Raw genomic sequence first — 24,417 nt, 5'->3', positions numbered from 1 at the left:
GCCCTGGGCACAGCTGGCCAGATCCAGCTCGGCCTGGCACGGGGCAGTGGAGAAGGAGACACAGAACTGTGGATGCCCCGGCTCCTCTCTCCGCAGCCACACCTCTCTCTCTCCCTGCCCCCACCCTAGTCCTGACCTTCTTCCCTGGGGCCCAGGGGGAACACGTGGTTTCACAGCCCTTCCTGCTGCCAAGGGGAGGGCCCCTGCCAGGCTGGGGCTGTTCTCCCCCGATCCCTGCCCCATGTCGCTGACCTTGATGAGGATTTGCAGGTCCTCCAGGTCTTTGCCATCCCACTTGTCAAAAGGCTCCAGGAGCTGCAGGCGCTGGCTGGTGGGGCTCACGTCCACTCGCTGCCCGCTGCTGTCCTTGGGAGGGTGCTGGTAGGTGTCCTGCCCAGGGTCAAACTCCTGCAGGAGGAGGCAGGGACGTGCTGGGTGCCTAATTCTCCGTCCTCAAGCAGACAGGCTCTTGTAGGCCCCACACCTTCCCCTCCAGTGCACAGAGCTGCCTCATTCTTGCTAACTGTGCCATCCTGCCTGCCCAGGATGCTGGCATGCTGGGAAGGAGTGTCTTGGCCACAGAGCAACCGGCAGGGGCCCGAGGCAGGCCTACGGCAGCTAACAGCACCAGGTGGCAGTGCCTGCTCACCGCTCGGGGAAGCTCGTCTGCATCTGGGGCCTCCAGCTTGAATTTCTTGCCATCCTTGCCTGTCAGGAAGTCGGTCTCTGGGTTGAACTTGAGGGTGCCCGCAATGGCCAGGGCTGTGACAATCTGTAATAGAGGTGGCCCACTGCTGCTTAGTACCAAACACCACTCCCATCCCCCACCCTAGCGGGAGCCCAGACATAAACTGAGAATGGAGCCCACGTATATCTAAGATCTCCATAGTCAAGTCCTCCCGACAGAGGCCAAAACTGCAACATCATCTCTGAGAATGTGGGCTACTGGGCCTGGACCTCAGCGCCCTCCTCAGGGATAGTCTCTCCCCTCAGGGGCATGAGCCCTGGCACAGGAACGATGCTGTGACAAAAATGTTCCTAAATGGGCAGCTGAAGGGGCACCTGGGTGGCTCAGTTAAGTGTCTGGTTTCAGCTCCGGTCATGATCTAACGGTTTGTGAGTTCGAGCCCCACGTCAGGTTCTGTGCTGACAGCTCAGAGCCTGGAGCCTGCTTCGGATTCTGTGTCTCCCTCTCTCTCTGCCTTTCCCCCTCTTACACTCGGTCTCTTTTTCTCAAAAATAATTTAACATTAAAAAAGGGGGGGGGGGGCTGAAACAATGGAAGGCACCACCTTTGCACTCATTTTTAGCAAGCAAAAGTATTTCTGGAACACTCCTTTAAAGAGACAAGAAAGACTGGCTGTGCTCAGACAATGGCCAAGGCCGGGAGCACTTGGCTCAGTTGATGTCCGTCATAACAAGAGGCCACCTTCCCAGCTTGAAGACAGTGCAAGTGCTTTCTAGACTTGCTCATGGAATGGTGACAGGACCCCGGGGCACAGAGAAGGAAAGTGACTCGGACAAACCCATTTGGCCAGGAAGAGGCAGGGCAGGCGTTGGTCCTGGGCAGTCATTCCAAGCTCCTGCTTATGACCATAACTGGGCCAAGCAAGCACTTGGGGCTTCTGAGACCTGAGGGGGCCAAGCAGGGAGCACTGAGGGAGCAGGATGCTTGGGGCCTGTGGCTCTTGGTTTGCGCCCAGACAACCTCTTGCTCTGTGATGCCAACCCTCCCTCAGCAGCCCCACAGGGTCAGACGCCTTGTTGCAGGCTCCATTTTCCCCACTGACCAGCCAGGGGTAGGTCCCCAGAGGCAGTCCCAGGCTATGGCTGGGCTGCACAGTCTCACCTCTGGGGACGTGACGAAGGCATGGGTCTCAGGGTTTGCATCATTGCGGCCTGTGAAGTTCCTGTTGTAGGAGGTGACGATTGTGTTCTTCTCCCCCTTCTTGATGTCCTTTCTGCCAGGTCAGAAGAGACAGGGTTAAGCGTGTCTGCCTGCCTTATGACACAGGAGGGGAAATGAAAAGACCCTGGAATAGTCACTCAAGCATACAGAGCAGGAGGGAACCTGGGAGATCGTGGCGGTTTGCCTGAGACCACACCTAAGACAGGGAGAGCCCAGACCAAGGCCTGAGTTTCCTGACCTGGGGCCATTGCCTTTCAAATGCTTCCATCCGGGCTCCTGGCTGCATCTGGCTTCAGCCAGGTGGCCAGTCAGTCTCGTGGCAGGGCTCTTCCTCTTGCTTCCAGACCAGCCTTCTAGTCCTGCCTAGAAAAGTCTCCTAGTGTGCAATAGCCCCTGAAGCTAGAGGCCTGAGTCTCTTTTCTCCACCCAGTAATGTTTCCCTTCAGCATCTGGCACTCGGACCCCAGGACACAAGGGGTTGTCTTAACAAAGGTGCGCCTCTCACCTGTCCCACTGGCCAATGCAGGGGCCACAAGCATTGGCCAGGACGATGCCGCCTACTTCCCTTAGGATTTGTGCCTGCAGATGAGAGAGCAGGATGGGGAACTGTCAGGGGCAGGCTAATGGCTGACGGGAAAGGCTGGGTGGGCAGCCTGAGTGCTGAAGAGCTGTATCCGAACCCCGGGCCAGCTGCGGGGCACCTGTACCCGCCCCGGCTAACAGGGCTGTGGCCTGTCCTGCCCGAAGCCACACTGCTCAGCAGTGGGGAGAGGGAGCCAGGGGCAGGGGGTGTGGGCACTCACATAGCCATCCCGCTCAATGGTGGCACGGATCTGCTCAGAGCCCGGTGTGATGGTGAACTGGGACTTGCACTTAAGTCCATGGGCCAGTGCCTGCTTGGCCACGGCTGCCGAGCGCCCCATGTCCTCATAGCTGGAGTTGGTGCAGCTGCCGATCAGACCTGGTGCATTGTGGATAGTGAGGCCAGGGGTCAAGATCAGAGGTCTCCACCTGACCTCAAGTATCCAGACTTGGTCAAGAGTTCACCAACTGTGCTGGGCTGGGGCTATCCTAAACGGAGACAACCTGGAAGCAATCCAACTGTCTAACAATAAAGGACAGGCTGCGCCGTGGCCCAGCCACTCAAGGGAAGACAAGGTGCCAGTGAAGTGACATGAACACTGAGTCAGAGGGCTCACTCCAGAATATTGACAGTGACCACAGCTGGATGAGGGCTTACAAGAGATGCTAATTTTCTTCTACTTTCAAGTATTCTCTGTTTTTTAAATGCTTTATAATCGGGAAGAAAAAGAATTATTTTTTAAAAGTCTATTATGGTTATTCAAAAAGTCAGTAAAGACTGGATGACATCCCATATTGTTTACAGATATCAAAACAATCTCTCTTACCAGTTCAGCAATTTATTTCCAATTAGATCACCAAAGTTTTAAAAAATGTATTTAATCTGCTAAGGGCGAACAAATTACACGGCACTTGTTTTGTGCCAGACACTGAAGAAAGTTCTTTGCGCACATTAACTCCTCACCTCTCTCAACAACATTAACGGGGAAATACAGTATCACCCTCATTTTCCAGACAAGGGACCAAGGCACAGGTAGGTCAAGAAGCTTGCTCAGAGTCACCCAACGATGTAGCACCGGAAGCTCATTCAAAGCAAGGCCACCTGGCTTCGGGGTCCATGCTCCGGTCACACTGTACTGTGACAAGAGCAGGTGCCCGTCATCCCAACATGCTAGTGTATCTTCCACGTAAAGCACGTAAAGTGAAATCAGGCAACAAGGTTGGGATGATGAAATGTTTGTAAAGCAAAAACAGACACACATCAGTATGTACACACACATGGAAACGGTATACCTCAAGGAGCTTCTGAGCTGGTTTCTGGTTGGGAGTTAAGATTAGGAGTCTTTAAAATTCGTTTTGTCTGTCAATATGCTCTACAATGAGCATGTGTTTCTTTTATACCAAGAAAAGGTAATTTTTTTTTTAAAACCCATAAAGAAGAAACCAACTATTTCAAAAAGTGCCTGGTACCTTTAGGAAGCGCTCTGTGGTAAGCACAATGGTAACCCACCGGCCCAGAGGCCTGTTAAACCCACAGGGTGGAAGGGACTCACCCACTCGGATGTCCAGAGGCCATCCTTCCTTCTCTGCCACAGTGCCGACCTCTGCCACAGGGTGAGCCAGGTCGGGGGTGAAGGGCCCATTGATATGCGGCTTCAGCTGAAGAAACAGAGAAAGGGGAGAGAACAAATCTTGCAGTGTGGGCGGTCTCTGTTCTTCAGAGGCTGCCTGACTCCCACTCAACCAAGTCGAGGACCCAGAAGGCCGACTTACGGCTCAAAAATTCAACCCAGGAAACACCCGAGCAGCAGGCTCTATACATGCACCAGCTCCAGGATCCCTCCAACCCCGTGAAGCTGGTATTATCTCCATTCTGCCAATGAAGGCGATGGCATGCCTTGCTCAAGGTCACAGAGCTAGGAGATGGCAAAGGCATGGAATAAATCAAGGAGGTCAACTTCGTAAGTCCATTATCCCCTACAGTGTGATGCTTGTGTAACCTATGACAAAAATAGACTTCAAGCCAGGTGCTTTGTGATAATACTTACCAAAAAATGCAAACGCTTAGCAAAGTGCCTGGCACACACAGCTCTCAACAAACGTTCCCAATTATGACTATGTGAATTGGCGCATTCAATTCCATGGCCACCTGAGATTTTACACATGATAAAGTAGGGCCCACAGAGGTTGAGTAACTTGTTCAGGGTCACAGGATTAAGTGGCAGAGTCAGGAATTAGGACTTAAATTCATGGAGACGGGCTTCAGGGCTAAACCCTCAACCACTCTACTTGGCTGCTTCCGTTCCTCCAGTCTGCCTTTCCCCTGGCCTTCCAGATGCTCACTCTGGCCTGCAGGTCTCAGGGTGCCAAACCCTGCACAGGCCTGGGAATTTTGTGCCTTGACCTCTAGCACTTTGACAAAACTCCAGGGCAAAATCATGGCTTCAGCTAATGGTGAGGTGGAGGCAAACTGAGCCAGTTTCTGAATCACCAGCCACAGCCACATCTCCTGCCAACCACAGCCTGATTTGGGCGGCAGTGTGCAGGGGCACTGGGGAACCAAAGGCCCCCACACCCTCCTGGGTATGCAGACAGGGCCCACTAGGGGTTCCAGATGAGGCTTGAACACCCCAGCCTCAGAAATTCCTTGGTCTCTCCTCCCTTCCTCACCTCATTGAGGTTAATTTCAATTAGTTGGTCATAATGGCAGCCAGGGTCAGGTACCAAGTGATCCTTATATTCATCAGCTAGTTTGGCAATGTCTGAAATCAGTAAGGGAAGAAGATTAAACCATGTAGAACAGGAAATGGTCAAGAGACAGACCAACTGACTGACTACCCACCCACCCACCCATCCATCCATCCAAGCCAGTTACCTGGCACCTGTTAAACTGGGCCCTGGACACTGACTAAGCAAACAAAGGAACAATGAAAACAGCACAGGACACACAGTCCCTGCTCTCAAGGAGCATGCAATCTAATGAAGGAGCTATCAATGAACTGGTATGATATGATACAACAGAGACACATAGGGACACAGAAGCACCAACCAAGGTTCAAAGTCAAAGAAGGCTTCCTAGAGATGAGAAGTGTTGAGTTTTGAAGAAGTTACTTGATAATGAAAGAGAGGGATGGGACTTCCAGGTAGGACTTCATGTGCTCAGCACTTGGACACAATTGGACAAGCTCTCCCCATGACCCCTGGCCTCTGCTTCCACCAATCACCCTTGCTCATCTCCCTTCAGAGGCTCCAACAATCCCTCCCACAGGCCCTATTTCTTCCTCTGAGCTTCAAAGAAGTCAAGCTAGAACCTCAGGCAAAAGGGGGGGGGGGGGAGGCTGGGAATGGTTCTGGTTCCAGATGTTTTTTTCCTTCTCCAGGACAGGAATCATGAACAGATCCCTGTCATTTCTGGAGCTTCCTGTAGGGGGCACCAGGGACCAGACCAAAAGACCCCAGACTTGGCCTTCCTTTCAGGTGAAACTAAACTCCAATCTCAAGGCAGGGGGGATCTCAAACTTAGATGCCAGGCCCTTTGACAAGCTGTTGGGAGTTGCAGACACGCTACTCAGAAACAATAACACATATAACTTCATACCCCTCTGGGGGCTTCTCACGGCCTCTAAAGCCAATCTAGAAACATGAGATTAAAGACCCCTGCCCTAAAGGGAAAGGTGTAGCTCAAGGGTCTCCATGCAATATGACTGCTCTGCAGACCGCCCTGCCCCTGCCAGCTCACCCTCCCGGCCTGTCTTGCTCAGGTACTTCTTCATCCTGTGGTTGTAAGGGAACACTGACGTGGTGGCCCCGATCTCTGCGCCCATGTTGCAGATTGTCGCCATGCCTGGAGAGAAACAGAGCTGGTGAAGCTGGCCTAGCAGCTGGACATGGGCCCCATACACCTATCGGGTGTGGGCACACATCTTCACGCCAGGGAGCTGGGGTCACTTCTTCCCTCGCTCACGCAGCCATCTAGTGGCAGCAGGCAGACTCGTCCCCCATGACCCACAGTTAAAACCAGGGCCAAAGAAAACACAAAATTCAGCCCCTACCAGCTGGGTTCTAGTTCTGGGCCTGGCTATCCTGGCCAGACTGCCTCGCCATTACTGTGCCCATCTTGCAGGTGAGGGAACTGGCTCAAAGAGGTCCAAAGTCATGCCATAAAGCAAATGTAGGTGCTGGCATTCAGGTCTAGGCCCACCTGCCTAGCGCCCGGACCTGCTCTCTTTTCAGTCACACCACGGTGCTGTGTGGAAGTGTTTCTGGGTCTCAGGTTTTCCAGCAATAAGACTGGAATGAAGTGCACTGTCCCGACCACAGAGCCTCACGCAGAACGGGTGAGACTTACAGATATCCTGTTTCATGGGGTTGCTGGGACATGGGACCAGGCTTCTTATCAACTTCGGAACTGAGCTGTCCAATGGTAATAAGCACTACCTGTAAGAGTGAGCCCTGGTCTCTGGAGGGGTGCAAGGGCAGCTGAACAGGAGCCCCGTGGGGCTGCTGTGGAGCTGAGGCAGGCACCGGGGGAAGTCTGGGCTGGACCATCCATAAGGCTTGTTCCAAGTCTCCCTGCATTCCTGAGGGCCTAGGCATTGAGGCCAGGTCACCCGGAGTGATGAGTAGAAGGGGCCCGCTCCTACTTGGTCTTAGAGCCTCGTAGGTGATAAATCTAATCCAAGTAAAGTGAGTGAGGCTCCAAGGAAGATGTGGGGACGGGGCTGCTCTGTGAATGAAGCCCTGGCTCTGGCTCCCCATTCCACCACCACCTCCATTCTCTCTGGGATTCCCTTTCTGGATCACCCAAGGCAGCGCAGTGCCAGGACAGGCAGGGTTGGCTTGGTCCCTAACGCTGCGTGGCCACAGGGAGGTACCCGCCCACCCCCCCGGAAGAGGCCACCATCTCTTAGACTAGAGGAACCTAGACTAATCCCCCCCCACACCTCTAGGTGTCCATCATGTCCCCAAACTGGATGGATACTCAGGGGAAGGCCATTCACTGCTTCCATGGATCAACTACTGGCCCCATCAGGCCCAACACAGGCCACGGGGCGCGTCACATGGCCGCCCTCCTCACCGGTGCAGGAGATGGAGTCCACGCCCGGCCCGTGGTACTCCACGATGGCGCCCGTGCCACCTTTCACTGTGAGGATACCCGCCACCTTTAGGATCACGTCTTTGGGGGAGGTCCAGCCAGAGAGGGAGCCCGTCAGCTTCACACCAATCACCTGAACAGGAGGGGCGAGACAGCAATTACAGGCACCGTGTACCATGCTCCAACCACGAAGCCAAAGCATCTGCCTGCTGGGATTCCCATTTCTGCTTATTTACCCCTGGCTCTCCCCCAAAGAGACTGGAGTCTGAAATATTCCCTCATCCCTTTTGGGTTTCACAGACTCCCATTCGTCCCCACCAAAAACACCCCTGAAAGAACGTTTCCCCACTCCTCACCTTGGGGCACTTCAGCTCCCAGGGGATCCCAGCCATGACATCCACTGCATCAGCACCCCCGACTCCGATGCAGATGCCCCCCAGGCCACCGCCATTGGGGGTGTGGGAATCAGTGCCAATCAGGAGAACCCCAGGATATGCGTAGTTTTCCAGAATGATCTGAAAAAGAACCCAAGATCTTCAGCTTACCAGCCCTCATCAGAGAATGGAGGTGGGGACCAAGAGGGGTCTGCAAAACTGGCCCCCTGGGTCATTTCTAGGCACCCCTCCAGGAGAGGGCCTCTCAGGTGTGGCTGGAAGGGCCAGGGGCTTGGGAGACAGGTGGCTTGGGCTCCCGAACAGCTCCGACAGTCCTGGACTGTCTGACTTGGGCTCGCGAGTGCCTTCTTGCACCTCAGTGTCCGTGTTTGCAGCACGGTAACAAGAACACATGCACCACACTGAGCCGAGAACCGTAGTGGGAAGCAGATGAACTGGGATACGGGAATGTGTCCTGGGACCAGTGTGACAGCCTACTGGGCTTCATAGGGTGGACAATTCCTTCAGGACCCGGCTCCAGTCTCTGCAAGCAAGCACTGGGAAGCCAGCAGGAGCACAGGCCACGAGCTCTTCTGCTGCTGATCTGAAAGGAAGTACAGACGATGCCTCCCCAACCCCAGAGGCCTGGAGGGGCTTAGAGAACTGAAGTGACTTGCACGTGAAGATGGCACCCCGCCTCCTCACCTTTCCTGTTTTACTGTGGATCCTTCATCGAGGGACTCCTAGCCGGGAAGGCACCGACCATGAGGATTTCTCCAAAACATTTGATTGCAGAGGCATGGCTATTGTAGCACGGCCCTGACCCTACCCAGGCACCTGAGGCTGCAGCACCCCAAGGGAAAGCCCTGGCCAAGGGGCCCCAGTCTGAGCTCCGGCCCCACTGCCTACGAGTAGTTGTGGGACGTCGGGCAAGTTATTTCACCTCCCAGGCCTGTTTCCTCGTGGGTAAAAGTAGCCAGTTCTGCTCACCTCATCGAATCACAGTGATAACGCCATGAGAACATGTATATTAAGCTGTAAGAGTACCTGGGAGAGGCCTTCTTTTTACTTATTCTGTAGCACACACTGGGATGTTAGGAAGAGCAAAGGAGGTCAGAGACAAGAAAGGCTCCATGAACGGTCAGGCCTGACTAAATGGTGAGCAGGCTCCGTGCACTATTATGGAAACCCCATGGCCCCTGCCCTGGGACAGGGCACACTCCCAGCACACTCAGCAAGGTGTGAGTGATCTTGCCTGTCGGAATGCAGTTAGAAGACCTGGTCTCTTCCCAGGAGGGTGGCAGCTGGCTGGGAGAAAAGGCCAACACAGAGGAAATCCTGAACAAACAACTGTTGGACAGGACACTCGCTGCTCAACTGTTTAATTTTTCTGGCCTCTGTGCCCCAGCCACAAAGATTTAAAACTAGTTAATCTCGAGGCGCCTGGGTGTCTCAGTCGGTTGGGCATCCGACTCTGGCTCAGGTCATGACCTCATGGTTTGTGGGTTTGAGCCCCACATGGGGCTCTGTGCTAACAGCTCAGAGCCTGCAGCCTGCTTCGGATTCTGTGTCTCCCCATCTGCCCCTCCCCCGCTCACACTCTGTCTCTGTCTGTCTCTCTTCTCAATAAAATAAACGTTTAAAAATAACAAAATAAAATAAAATAAAACTAGTTAATCTCTAAGGCTCTTCAAGGTTCTAAAAGTTTGATCCATGAAGACCAGACACAGAATTCAGTGTGGTCTACACAGTACAGACCATGAATATGGCCCATGTTCAAAAGGGAGAGGGACCTTGGGTCTGAACTAAGGAAAGAGTCACAGTGAAGCTGGCTGTACAGTGACCTCCGCAGTCAGCGGGATATGGCTGCGTGGATGGGGGTGAGGGTGGGGGATCAGTGTACTTTAGTCTGGACTAACACCTAGAACATAAATCTGGAAATTCAGCCACCCCCGGGGTGCTCCTGGCTGGCTCAGTCGGTATAGCATGCGACTCTCGATCTCAGGGTTGTTAAGTTTGAGCCCCATGTTGGGTGCAGAGACTACTTAAAAGAATAAAATCTTACAGAAAAAAAAAAAAATTCAGCCTCCATCTGCACAACACGTGTACACCGAGGCCTCATTCTGCACCTACCTGGCCCCAGGCCCAGCGCCAGAGAGGAATAAATAAACCACAGTCTCTGTCCCCAGAGCGTGTGGTGCGGTAGGGGAAGCACCTGGCACATCCTGGGGTCATTATGTGAAGGGTCCCACAGAGGATCACACAAGGGGGCTCCAATGCCCAGCACCAGGGAGGACTGGGGGCGGGGGCTTCACAGAGGTGACCAAAAGGCAGAGATGTGGAGGAGGAAGGATGTGCCGGGCCGGGCACAGGACATTCAGGGTGGAGGGAAAGGGGTTAGGTTTGGTTTGGTAGATTAAAGCTGCCGATGGCCTGACATCAAGGGGGAGAGAAAAGCAAAGCTGTACAGAGATCACATGCTTCCTGGGAATTTTCTTTTTAAAGGAACAAATCTACCAGGCTATACACTTAGCTGGTGGCCAGAGGCAGGTGTGAGCTGACATCACTCATAGCCCTGAACTTTGGCCATGAGCCGCCAAAGACGCCCGGGGGTTGGAATGAGGTGGGAAGGGAGACACTTGGGACTGGGGAGCCGTTCTTGACCAAAGTCCAAAGCTGGATCTACCCAACTCCCTAGCCCTGCTGTGGGGAGAAGCTTCCTAGCCCCTGCAGACTGACGTGACCTGCCATTTGCAGGCAGTCCCTTCTTGGCGAGGGCAATATTTTTAAAGGGCAGAGCAGTGACCCATGGGCTCTGGTTTCAGAGTGGGGCAGTGCCGGGAGCCCACGCAGGGTCGGATTACAGCCTGACTCAGCTCACCCTGAAGGAGGGCTGGGATGGAGGTGGGGAGAAGGGTCACCTTGGGAAGGCGCGAAGAGGCACATACAGGATGGATGGCAAACAGCCAGTAAAAACTAGCGCTCCCCACAAACCAGTCACCCTGGATGAAAGCTGAGCACCTATCTCCCAGAAACACGCGTGCACACAAAATCGCCCATCAAAAGAAAATCCATCCTTCGGGAGACCCCAGAAGAACTGGCTGACACCGCCACGTGACCTATGGTACCTCCATCCCACACAATACCACGAAGGGGCCAAGAAGACCCCAAGGAGCGCTATGTGCGCCGAGGAGGGGAGAAGCCTTGGTGTGACAGGAGGCACACCAGCAGCACGAGGGGCGGAGCACTGGCTGTGGGGCCAGACTCTTGGATCAGCCAGCTGTCCCTGGGCAAGTGGATTAACTCCTTCGCGCCTCAGTTACTTCACCTACACAGTGTAGATCATGAAACCACCTACCTCACAGAGTTGTGGTGAACAATGAGTAAGTTAGTATCTGCAGAGTGCGAAGTCTAGTGCCTGGCACACAGAATGTGCCCATCAAATGTTAGGTATCCACACAAAAAGGAATAACGTTTGTGGAAAAAAGCAAGACAAAAAAATAATACAACACCCCTCTGCCCTCCCGAGCCTCTGGCCTTCTGTCCCGCAGGCCAGGAGATGCTCTCTGGTTCCCTAAGGTCCCCTCCCCCAGAAAGGCAGGCCAAGCCCTGCTTTACCTGGTGAATGATTCCAGAGCCAGGCCTCCAGAAGCCCACGCCATACTTGGCACCTGCAGTTGCCAGGAAATTATACACTTCCTGGTTTATGTCCTATTGAGACAAATCAATAACCAGAGCATGAGTAACACGGTTTGTGTCTCGGACGACTCCTGCTCACTTCCCCCCCAAGCCCCCCCCCCCCCCCACGACTCTGAAATGCTGGCACTGTGAAGTCAGGCCCTCTCCTGGAGGTCTTCTACAAATAATTCCAAAAGGGCTTGGATGTTGGCCCAGTCTCAGCTGGCCAGTCTGGGGAGAAAAGCAAGGAAGCAGGGATGGAGCCTCAGTTCCGTGACACCTGGCCAGGGAGCGGTTCTGGAGCAAGTCCCTTCCATACCCTGTTCTCAGTTTCCTTATTTGCAGAAGGAACTCAATTACATCATCTCCAAGGGTCCCTCTGGCACTCAGGTCTTCAGTCAAGGCCAGCAGTGGGGGGCACATCCAACAGGACCATCTAACTGGGATATGGTGTTGGGGGAAGGGAGCCGTCAAAGGGAAACAGTGGCATCGAGTGGACATTCCAGTTCCAATGTAGCTCAGGCAAGGTGTTGTTAACCTCAGAGGCCTCATTCGAGGCAAGGTCAGAATCCTAGCTGACATTTACTGAATGCCCACTGCACTGAATACCCTCACAATCCATCCCAAGAAACAGGGAAGGCACTGTCACCAAGGCCATTTTACAGATGCAAAAACCGAGGCTCAAAGGTGAAATAACTTGCTGGAGATGCCCAAAGTAAATCCCAGGGTTTGAAACCAGGCCTGTGCAACCACATAGCCTGAGAGTGACATTCTAATATAAAATAAAGCTACCTCCCCTCATAGCAAAGAGGGCATCTCAGAACACCAGCGTCCGGCATGCTGTAGGCATTCCATACTTGCTGGTTTGATGGGCCCCAAATGAGACTGTCAAATGGACCATGTTCTGAAATGCATATTTCAACAAAACAAGGCTGGGCCAGGCCCACTCTGCCTAGAATTTGAAGGTGACCTCCTCAGGGGGCATGGAAGGCTTCCCAGGACAGCTGATGTGAGGCCAGGGTTTATCAGGAAGACATGGCACGCTCCTGGGCAGGGGAGACTCAGTGATGGAAGGGATGGGACCAGGCGGACTGCAAAGACTCCCCCCTGCAAGGAGGAACGAGGCAGTGAGATCTGCTGGCCTCGGCACAGGAGACTCATGCCCCAAGGCAGAGGGACTCACTGTCAGCTCCCTGGACCCTCAATAAAACACCCTCAAGACCATGCAACCTCCTTCACCTAAACTCCAGACCAACCACACACACCTTTCTGAGGACCATTTCGTACCCCCAGGCAAAAGAATAGCACACAAAAAACTTGGGCCCCCAGAGCCGTCTCTCTCTGGTTAATAATGAAATGAATATGCCAGCTTTTTCCTTCAAATCCGTCACTTATAACAAGGGTACCAAGGGCAGGAGGCAGTGGCTGTGTTCCGGGTGCGTGTCCTCGTGTCTGTGTAAGTGGTGGTAAAGAGACAGGGGTGGCAGGGGACAGAGGTGGGCGGCAGAGTCTCGGTCTGAACTCAGCCGAGAGTCTTCTCTGGCTATGCGACCCTGGATAGGTCACTCAGCCTCTCCGGTCCCTGGCCAGAGGGACTCTTTATTTACAAATATATGTCAATCTGGCCACACCCCTCCTTGCTTAAGCCCTTCAGGGACCCCTAGGATGGTGCCCATGGCCATCAAGGCCCTTTCTGAGCCTGCCCCCACCCACTCATACCACCCTCTCTTCCACACACAGCTCCAGCCCCATGGCCCTCTTTCAGCTCCACAAAGCATCCAGTTGCTTCCTGCCTTGGGGTCTTTATATACACTGTTCTGTCTACAAAGTTCTTCCTCAAGTCAGTATCAGCTTATCTGCACAGGTTTCAGCTTACGTATCACGTCCTCAAGAGGCTGTCCCGTTCCCCCAGAGTCTAAACTGAATGGCTTTCTTACACTCTCACAGTCCTATGTCTTCCCTTCATAACATATATACAAACTGGCAATTACCTATTTGTGTGATGGTTTAACGTGGGTCTCCCTCCTTGTTCACGAAGGCAGGGCTCCTGTCTTGTTCACACAGAAACCCCAGCATCTAGCACAGTGCCTGGCATACAATTAGTGTTCAATAAACACTGGTCAAATAAATGAGTGAGCCCTGAAATCCTTGATTCTGTGAATCTCATCTCCAGAAGGCAGATTCTGAATCCATAAAGCAAAGCGAGGGCCAGACCCCGAAGGCGGTGGTGGCCCTGCTGTGGGCAGTCATCCCAGGGCGGTTCCCGGCCAAACCCAGCTCCTGGCACCGCAGGAGCCCCTGTACCGCTACCACCCCCACTGCTGCTAACATGGAAACCTCTGGCCAGCAGGCTGGGCTTTCAGCCGAGTAGAAAAACAACCACCGGCAACCAGGACAAAAACTGGCAGGGCAGGGTGGGAAGAAAGGGCTCCAGTGGGAAAGCTGAGTGCTTCCCATGGGCCTGAGAGGCGCTCGAAGCTCCGCTGACCCTGAAGCTGGAGCACTTTCAATGGCAGCCCAGCCAGCATTCAGCTCCTGCCAGAGGCCCCCCAGGAGGGCGCCCCTTCCACTGCGGGGGGCTGGGGGAGGGTGTGGAAAGGGTGGAGGGCCAGAGCTGGCAGAGGCACACGCAGAGGGGCCACAAGCAGAGCCTGGGGGGAGGAGCAGGAACGGGATTTCATGAGGAAGGGTGCAAGGAATTCAAGGAAAAAACTACTCATTGTGGCACACGGCCCCTGCTATGTCCTTAAGCAAACTCCCAGAAGAAAGCCCCCAAAGGAGGCCAGTCAGTAAGAGGGCGCTCGGGACACGGCACCGGTCCTAACCACGTGCCCACGCAGCCGAGGTACCTCACCGCACAGGGCCCTGGCCGCCTCGGATGGACAACGAGCAGCACCGCCTGCCCGCCTCCCTGGCGGGGTCCTCGGGGCTCGGCCGAGCGCCTGGGTGAGCGCACGTGTGACGCCGGCGGAGAGGAAGGAGCAAACTACCCTCTGCAGAGCGACCGGCGATCTGTGTCATAACCTGCTGTTTCTAATGTGCCAGAACAATGACCACACAAGAACAACGTGGTAAGATTAAGGACGATTTGGGTTTTGTTTGTTTTTAGGCATTCTCTAACATCTTCACAATAAGCAAACGGTATCTTCAGAGTTAGTAAAGAGCAAAGATGTTTTAAAAAAGACTAAACCAAAGAACCTGTTAGAATTGCAAAGCGATGCCTTAGCTCAAGGGCTTTGCCTCTCGTCCCATGTCACACCCACCGTCCCCCGATGCCACCTTCAGCTCACCTTGGCCCGACGCAGGTCTTTCTCACCCCCGAGCTGGGCCTCAATCAGGTGATCGCAGTGGATGGTGGACGGCACAGCCACCTTGGGCAGCCCGCTGCTGATGAACTGCAACATGGCCATCTGGGCCGTGGCATCCTGCATGGCCACACGGTCGGGCCGCAGTCGCAGGTACGTCTTACCCCGCTCGATCTCCTGCTTGGCTGGGTCATCCAGGTGTCCATATACAATCTTCTCTGAGAGGGTCAGAGGCCGGTTCAATCTGCGGGGAGAGGGAGAGGTGCCGGCTGCACAATGCCCTGCCTGCCCACAGCCGTGGCAACCATGAGGGGTGGGCACGAATCAGTCCCTCTGACACTCAGCACTCACTGGGTGCTCCAAAATTACTTAAGTGACTGACAGCATCATGAGAGGTGGGCAGGTTGCTTTTTCACAGAGGATATCTGCTCTTCCGGCATATTGATCACTATTATCCGATGAACCCCTATTACATGTGTGTCTCACTATTCACTTCTCATTGTATCCCTGTCATCTGATAAGACAGGCAAGAGGGAAGGGAGGCTCGGCAGAGTGGCGATCGCTCCAGCTCAGTCAGAGTCTTGCTTGCGAGCCTCTAATTCTCTCTGTCCCCGGCCACTTCTCCTGTGCTCTCGGCCCCACTAAGACACAGAGGATCCCACCAGCATCCCACACAACCCACAACCCCCTGCTGTTTACACTGCTGGGCTGAAGCCCTTCCCATTAGCCCCCCTTGCTCTCACCCCATTCACCCAGCACGGCTATCAGCTCTCAACAACGCACACCCAGTCGCTGTCCCCAGCCCCTCACTAGACCCTCTTCCTAGACCCCCTCTCCCTGGAGGTCCCACCCCTCCCTTCCCCGTTGGGGCCAAAGTGGCAGTCCGACCCTGGCTCCCGGGCGGCCCCTGCCAGGCCTCAGGCGGCCTCCTCCTCACCAGCCTCCCCCGAGGCAGGTCAGCCCTCAACCGCCCACCCTGAGGATCCCTGCTGATACCCACACAACCTGGCTGCCCCGTGCCGCAAAGCAGCCTCCCCTCTGCCCACCACAGCTGCCCTGGCTAGACCACACACTCTGCCTCCCAGACCAGAGGCCTCCAGGGAAGGCGGTTAGCGTTCCCTTTCAGGGAAGGGGTGCAGTTGCACTCACACCCCACGAGCCAGGAAAGAAAAAAAGTATCAGACTAAGGAGTCAGAGGCCCTGGGTTTAGTCCTGACCCCAGTACTAAACCCACTGTGTAACCAGAAAAGCCACCGCTCTTCTCAAAGGGCTCGCCACCCCCACCTCCGAAGTCCAGGGCCCGGCCTGGACCGAGGTAACAGCGCTCATTCGGCGCTTGTTTTTAAACAGCCTCACTGAGGTGTAACCGGCCTGTCATAAGCCGCGCACATTTAAAGGACACAATTTGGTAAGTCTTGACACAGTACATAGCTACACACCTGTGAAACTGTCACCACAGTCAAGACAATGAACACGTCTCCCAAGCAGCCAGTGACCTGCTTTCTGTCACCACAGACTCATTTTCTCACAGAACTTCCTCTTCCCTCAGCTCGGCTCTAAGCACTTCAATGGATGCAACACGTCGCAGCCTCGTAACACGGACGAGGGCACCTAAGCCCAGCGAGGTGAAGCAACCTGCCTCAGGTCGCGTGCTGGCGAGCAGCAGAGCCAGACCACGAGGAGCCAAGCCGTGTGGCTCTGACGTCTGTGCTCTTTATTTACATAGATTTTTTTTTTTTTTAACCTAATCTCTACACCCAACATGGGGCTTGAACTCACAACCTCAAGTTCAAGGGTCACTCGCTCCACTGACTGAGCCAGCCAGGCGCCGCGTCCACACTCCTTACATTGCCCTATACCGTCCCTCTGTAACTAACGCCCGGAAACTCAGAACAGGGCCCAGCCTACAGGAAGTGTTCGAGTTCTATCATTACTGCCACTAGGACTCTGCTGGGAAAGCAGAGCAACTTCCTTCCGATGGCCTGGGTTCTAGCTCCCCATGTATCTAACCCTCAAGAGCAAGAGCTCCCTGAGGGGCTGGCTCTGTGGGCAACGGCAGAGCAAGTGGCAATTCTGAAAACCTCTACGGTTCTGCTGTCATGAGAACCTTGAATAAAAATAGCACTGGCCTGAGGTACAGCCTGCCCCGTTTTGTGGCAGCATCTCCGATGCTGGTGTACGGGCAGTGACTCGCTGCACAGAGCACAGCCCCTCTTTCTGGGCCCCAGGGGAGATGAAAAATAGCACATGGGCTTTAAAACCAAAGACCTTGACAGCAAATGCCCAAAGTTGTACAAAAAAGCCTGACAGCGACAAAAACCTAAGGACATGTTCCGCACCACATTTCCTTAAGGATTAACTGAGGATGGCAAAGTGGGTCCTCTACGTCCATCTGTCCCTCTGCCATACTGGATGACAAAGACCTAGTTTCTCGAGAACAGAATTGAGCTCCTTCTGTCACGAACACAGGGTGGAGAAAGAGTTCCTCTGCAAGCCCCCGGCCTTCTAAATTGTTTTATATGTTTATTTATTTTTGAGACATAGAGAGAGAGAGAGAAACAGAGACAGAGACAGACAGACACAGAATCCGAAGCAGGCTCTAGGCTCCAAGCTGTCAGCACAGAGTCTGATGTGGGACTCGAACTCACGAACCCCAAGATCATGACCTGATCTGAAGTTGGAAGCTTAACCGACTGAGCCACCCAAGCGCCCCAAGTCCCCTGGCCTTCTAACATTCTTACATTTTCATCCACTGATCTCTGTTTTGAATAGCCTAATTTCTAATAAGCTCCCAGGTGATGCTGATGCTGCTGACTCACAGACCACATTTTGAGGAACAGGGCCCACACCATCGGAGGGAATCAGGGCCCAGGTGTTGGTAGTTTTAAAAGCTTCCGAAGCGGGGAGCCCGGCTGGCTCAGTCGGTGGAGTGTGACTCTTGATCTCGGGACTGTGGGCTCAAGCCCCACGCTTGGCGTAGAGGTTACTTAAAAATAAAATCTTTAAAAAATAAATAAATAAAAGCTTCCAAGATGATTCTAATGCGCAGCCTAGACAAAACCCACAAGAATGCCAGAACAAACACTGGGAGGCAACAGAGCCAGACAGACCTGGCTTGAGTTTGGGTCCAACCACTCAATAGACGTATGACCTCAGACCGGGTATTTCCCTGACACTCGATTTCCTTATCTGCAAAATGGGGAGATGGATATAATAACAACCTGGAGGGGTTGTTGAGAAGAAAAGAAACGTATATGAAGTGTCTAGAACAAACTGCACACTCAGGCAGCCACTATTATTATAGTTACCCTTGATGACCATTAATCAGTTCTTACTATAATTAGGTGATGCCATGCGGGAGGCTGCTGGAGATAAAGACTATGACAGTCCCTACCCTTAAAACCAAAGTGAGGATACCAGTAATGAGGAAGCAAAGTGGCAGCAGAGAGGGAGCGTGGGAGTACAGTTAGAGCATGGGCTCAGGGCAGGGAGACTCACTGTGTGACCCTGGGCAAGCTGCTTCTCCACCTGAGCCTGTTCCTCGGCTATAAATGGGTATATTCATATCTGTTCTCTCTTACTCCCAGAGTCACGGTCACCAGGTGGGCGAGCGCCCAGCCCTATCTACAGTCATTCAAGCTCCAGGGGCAGTGCTGGTTGCTATGTACTACCAGCCCCACTCCCCATCCTCTCGTGGCATCATCCTTCCAGCACCAGCATCTGGCCCAGGACCTGGCACACAGAACAGCAGTGCGAAAATGGCTGCCATTTTACCAAACAAGGAAAGAGAGGCCCAGAAAAAAAAGATACGCTCAGGACCCTCCCTGAGCTTTCTTCTGGGTCTCAAGCCTGAGCTCTCCTCTAGGACTACACACTGAAGAGGAAATACAGATATTTAGCCAGCCTCTGGGCCTGGTGGATCCCAGAGGGCCAGCTCAGGGTCAGCAGTCCATCTTGGAAAAGGTGGCTGGGAGGTTCAGGCCACAATACCATAGAGTGTCTGAGACCTTCCCTGTGGCCCAAATCACCAGGCTTCTGGTAAGAGATCTTTCCTTGGCAGAGAAGGCCAAGGCCCACCACCAATCTGCAATGCCTTTCCCCAGCAGGGAACTTCGTACCCTAAAGGCCTTGATCCTACCACCGTCACCGACCGTCCATTGCCAAGCACCGCCTGTGCTGCCCAAAAGGGGCAAGAAGCACAAACAGCCCTGTGGCAGTCTCTACAGCTCCCCCATCCCACCCCCCGCAGCCTTACCTTTTGCGAACAATGTCAATGTTCTTCTCTAGCAGGTCATAGCGGATGTACTCATTGGGCTCAAAGTGGCTCATGGCCACCTTGGCCCGTTGGCACAAGACTGAGGCCACATGGTACTGCCGCACACCCAGGGCTTTCTGCAAGAAGAAAGACAAGAGCAACTGTCAATGGAGTATTTAGGGTGGCCCGCCCCAGAGGACAGCTCAGTGTGGTGAAGAGAGCAAGGAAGTATCAAGAGCTCACCAGTGACTGTGGCCTCCATGTCCTCCTCTGAGACAGAGGATGATACAGCAGCCACGGGAACACAGCCCGTGGCAGGAGAGAGTGCAAGGGATTTGCAGTCAGAATTGCTGGGATCAAAGTCAAGTTCTATCAACTTAAGAAAATCCCCCATCATCTGAGCCCCAGAGGAGACGGGCACTGGGGCTGTAACTGGCCACGGTGATCACACAGGGCTACCGGGATGGTTAGATATGAACGTATGTGAAAGTCCTAACGAGGCTGTAAAGCACTGTCCAAATCATAGCTATTACTCTACCTGAACAATACGTTCCTTGAGGGTTGGGGTCAAGCCTTATTTGTCTTATTTATTTCTGTGTATAGACTATACTTGACACATAACAGATTCGATGAGTAATTATCGAATGGATGGAAAAATGAGGAAAACCCTGTGCATGAGCTTCGGATGTTTCCTTATCCCTTCAAAAGGTAGTCCCCTTGAATGTGCAGAGGACTGACTTCCTTCTAATGGCCAGAATGGGGCATAAGTGAGGCTATGTGGCCTCCAAGACTGGTCATAAAAGGACAGCTTCTGCCTAGCCCTCTCTCTGGTTGCTTTAGGAAAAGACAGTTACCATGTCGTTAAGACACTGAAACAGTGCTGGGAGAGGCCCACTTAGAGAGGATTTGAGGCTTCTTGCCAATAACCAACACCATCTCCCACGAGAGTGCTGTAGCCCAAGGCCACGCCTTCAGGTAACTGCGGCCCTGACCAAAGCCTGGATTGCAATTTCTTGAGTGACCCCAAGCTAGAACCACCCTGACAAGCCACTCCCAAATTCCCGGTCCACAGAAATTGTGAGAGAGAATGTTTATTGTTGTTCTAAGCCTTTAAGTGTAGGGGCAATCTGTTCTGCAGTAACAAGATAAATGACTGTTATGCTGGGGTCTGTTAATTTTAAACTGTGACAACCTTCACAGGGTACACTGTGATCAGAGGAGAATAAAGGAACCCAAAAAAATGACACAGGGAAAGGAATGGCTGCTTCCTTTCCAGGTGATGCTCCCCGTCTAGAGCAGAGGATCATACCAAGGCAAAGCTCAAGCCACTACCCGAGGCCCCCTTTCTTTGTGTCACCAAAATCTTGAAATCCAAACTCTACCAACCCCGGCACCTGAACCAGTACAAGGGCACAGCTCAAGCCACTCATTAGTGACAGCCAACAGCACCCCAACCACCACCCACCTGCCCACCCTTGCCCTCCAGCAGGGGATCCTCACGATCTGCCCCACAAGGTAACCGATGACACATCAAAGGACTTTCAACAGCCAGGGCCTGGGATGAATGGCATACCTCGGCCACAGCTCTGACCACAGCTACGACAGCGGGGGCCCCAGTGCAAGGCGGGAGGATGGGGAAACCAGAGCCTCAGTCAGGTGGCCACTTACTATCGAGTCACCTCGGTCAATTTACCCTAAGCACTTGCTTCCTCACAGAGCTATTGTGGGGATTAGGAGAGGTTACATAAAGTACTTGGCACAGTTTCTATTACCCCTTGTAAGAGAAACCATACAAGCTGCTCTGCAACTTGCTTTTCCTATTTACCAATACACCTTACACGTCTTTCCAATGTCCGTATACAGATCTTTCTTTTTGTAAACTAACTATCTTAAGCTTAAGTTTCCCTAGAAATAAAAATAAATGTAATAAGATGGGCGCCTGGATGGCTCAGTCGGTTAAGAGTCTAACTCTTGATTTTGGCTCAGGTCATGATCCCACGGTTTGTGCGACTGAGCCCCAAGTCAGGCTCTGCATTGACAGCATAGTATGCTTGGGATTCCATCTCTCCCTTTGTGCCCCTCCCCTGCTTGTGTGTGTGCACACACTCTCTCTCTCTCAAAATAAATAAACTTTAAAAAATAAATTAAAAAATAAATGTAACAACAGCCAGCGTCTGGCCCAGTAGGCAAAACAATTAGCTGTAATCATAGTGTAGAGAAAAGGTAAAGTCCCAAATTCTCTATAGCAAGGGAACACTTAAGCAATCCACGGACGTACACCAATATCTGAAAAAGAGGCTTGGGGCACCTGCATGGCTCAGTCGGTTGAGCATCCAACTTCAGCTCAGGTCACCATCTCGCAGTTTGTGGGTTCGAGCCCCACATTGGGCTCACAGAGCCCACTTTGGATCCTCTGTCCTCTCCCCTCCCCCATTCAGTCTCTCAAAAATATAACACAATTAAAAAATAAAAATAAATAAAAAACAGGTTTAAGAAAAATGCTGACCGGGGGGAGAAAGGACAACATAGTATGCTCTCATACAGAATACAACTTATGGGTAAGAGAAAAACATTTATTGACGCCCAGTGATGCCGGCACTGTGCTGCACTTTGCGTGTGTTACATCACCTCAGCCTCACAGTCACCCATGAAGTGGCTCCTGTGATTAGTCCATTTTCCAAGTGAGGAAATTGAGGCTTGCAAGAAGCGACCAAGGCCACAGCATAGCAAGCAGGACTCGAATCCAGTCTGACTGACCCACTTACCTGCCGTGGCCTCAGGCAAGTTATATAACTCCCTAAGCCTTCCCTCCAAAATGCAGATAAACTCTGTTGTTCATAACAGATGAAATCATTGCGTGCTCAATCCTTGATCACGAAGTGCTGTGCTTTCCAAACATCTGTGCACAACAGCCAGCACCGGCCAACAGGACTTCGTGCCACGACAGACATGTTTTAGATCCACACGACCAATACACTGGCCACTAGCCATGTGGCTGCAGAGCACGTGAAGTGTGGTGAGGAGTGGAGTTTTTAATGTTATTCCATTTTAACTTAAAATGAAGGTGCTACATGGTATGGCTCAGGTTTAGACACTAATAAGAAGGGAAAACATTTTTAGGAAGCCCCCAACAACTTACATGTTCGTTAAGCTCCCCCGCTTTAAAGAATTTTACTTATTTATTTGAAATGTTTATTTATTATTTTGAGAAAAAAGTGGGGCAGAGAGAGAAGGAGACAGAATCCCAAGCTGGCTCCATGCTGTCAGCGCAGAGCCTGATGCGCGGCTCAACCCCACAAACTGTGAGATCATGACCTGAGCCAAAATCAAGAGTCAGATGCTCAACCGACTGAGCCATCCAGGTGCCATTTTTTCTTTTTTCATTATTTATTTTTTAAATTAATTTATTGGGGAGGGAAGGGGCAGAGGGGGAGAGAGAGAATCTCAAGCAGGCTCCATGATCAGCGCAGAGCCTGATGCAGGGCTTGATCCCACAACCCTGAGTCATGACCTGAGAGCCGAAACCAAGAGTTGGACGCTCAACCAACTGAGCCACCAAGGCACCCCTTATTATTTATTTTATTTTAGAAAGAGAGAGGGAAAGCACAAGTGGGGGAGAAAAGCAGAGGGAGAAGAGAGAGAGAATCTTAAGCTCAGCACGGAGCCCAATGCAGGGCTCAATCCCACGACCCTGGGATCATGACCTGAGCCGAAATCAAGAGTCGGACACTCGACCGACAGCCACTCAGGCGCTCCAAGACCCTTTTTCTATAAAGGCACTCTTACGCTTTTAAGTTCGGAGCACCACCCCCATACACCTCCCCACACCAGTGCATCATCCTGTACAACCACCCAACCCATTTCTGAATAATTTCAGAATATTCTCCTGCACACTCAGCCTCCCTGCACAGTCTGCTTTTCGGCTGGGGTCCACCCTTGGGGACCCAACCTCTCTTCCTCAGGACAGCTCCCAGGCCTCAGATGCATCAGAACCTCCTGAGTCTGTTAAAAATACATAATCCTAAACCCTTCCCACATCAATGACTCAGTCTCCAGGGGTGGGGTCCCTCACCTACTTGAAGTCGGCCATGCCCTGTCATCTTCTCTAAAATCTCACCTTGGCCAAGGGCAGCCCAGAGTTTTTTTCAACTGATCCTTTCCATGGCAAGTTTCCAAATTCTGCAACAGCCCAACCATATCCTGTGCTGAGAGCAAAGGGCTCATCACCTCCTTTGCTGAAGGCTGTTATCAGCCCAGGACAGCCCACCTCACTGCTGACACACATATCGCTTCCAGACACCCTAACACCTCAACAGCCGTCTTCCTCATTGACTGCTCTTCAGCCATGCTGCACTTGTAGACTTGGTTTTTTCTTTTTCATGTTTATTTATTTTTGAGAGAGAGAATGTAGGTGAGGGAGGGGCAAAGAGAGAGGGGACAGAGGATCCCAAGCGGGCTCTGGGCTGACAGCAGACAGCCGAAATCAGATGTTTAACTGAGCCACCCAGGTGCCCCTACAGACTTGGTTTTCTGTGCAAAGCTCTACCCCAATCTTGATTTAATTTCATCATCAGTTTCTGTCCGCCTCTAGCCCCTGCAGTCTACAGGAGTCCTGGTCAGTCACCCCGTGTCCTGACAGGCTGGCCCTCCCAGAGTGTGTCAGCCACAAACACAGCACAATTCCCAGGTTGCTCATCCAAGCCTCAACACCAGTGTGACCCATTCCAGGCCAGGCTCCCCAGGACACATGTTTGGTCAGGTCAACAGTGGTCTATTTAACAACACTCCTGAGGTGCAGGTCCTTCCTCAACTGCAACAGTCACCCGACTATATATGTATGTTTTTTTAAGTAGACTCCACGCCCCATGTGGGGCTTGAACTCATGACTGGAGATTAAGTCACCTGTCCACCAACTGAGCCAGTCAGGTGCCCCAATACCCAAGTAGGCGAACTGTCACTAAGGCCTTGCTTGTTTTGTAGTTAGAGACAGCCTGGCTGACCTGTTGAATTCCCTGCAGAAATCAGTACTCGCTCTCACCAATCTATCTGCTAATCCCAACAAAAAGTGAAAGATGTTAGATTTGCTGTGAGACCTTACACAATTCACTTCATCCCTCCAGGCCTTAGGTATTCACATAGAACCTGAAATCTCAGCCTTGCTCCCTGCTTCACAGCAGGGCTGGGAGAGGCTGACATGCATGAAATGTCACGTGTAAACT

The 24,417-nt window shown here is 52.7% G+C and overlaps 1 protein-coding gene across 1 annotated transcript in view; it reads right to left on the bottom strand.

The window, feature by feature from the left end:
• ACO2 (aconitase 2) overlaps window positions 1–24,417 on the bottom strand; it is a 56,331-nt gene that overhangs the window by 2,926 nt on the left and 28,988 nt on the right. The window contains exons 2-14 of the mRNA XM_047065281.1: window positions 19,199–19,335; window positions 14,929–15,187; window positions 11,579–11,671; window positions 7,943–8,101; window positions 7,569–7,719; window positions 6,231–6,335; window positions 5,162–5,253; window positions 4,045–4,150; window positions 2,713–2,870; window positions 2,415–2,488; window positions 1,850–1,961; window positions 650–772; window positions 253–408 (exon numbers count right to left, since the gene is read on the bottom strand). Of these exons, the coding sequence (XP_046921237.1) occupies window positions 253–408; window positions 650–772; window positions 1,850–1,961; window positions 2,415–2,488; window positions 2,713–2,870; window positions 4,045–4,150; window positions 5,162–5,253; window positions 6,231–6,335; window positions 7,569–7,719; window positions 7,943–8,101; window positions 11,579–11,671; window positions 14,929–15,187; window positions 19,199–19,335 (1,725 nt within the window). The remainder of the gene's footprint in view (window positions 1–252; window positions 409–649; window positions 773–1,849; window positions 1,962–2,414; window positions 2,489–2,712; window positions 2,871–4,044; window positions 4,151–5,161; window positions 5,254–6,230; window positions 6,336–7,568; window positions 7,720–7,942; window positions 8,102–11,578; window positions 11,672–14,928; window positions 15,188–19,198; window positions 19,336–24,417) is intronic.

Source organism: Lynx rufus, unplaced genomic scaffold (assembly GCF_022079265.1).
Source record: "Lynx rufus isolate CCGP_SWC_20201006 ecotype Redwood Valley unplaced genomic scaffold, mLynRuf1.p SCAF_7, whole genome shotgun sequence".
Classification (NCBI taxonomy): Eukaryota; Metazoa; Chordata; class Mammalia; order Carnivora; family Felidae; genus Lynx; species Lynx rufus.
This window is presented reverse-complemented; position numbering and strand designations above follow the sequence as displayed.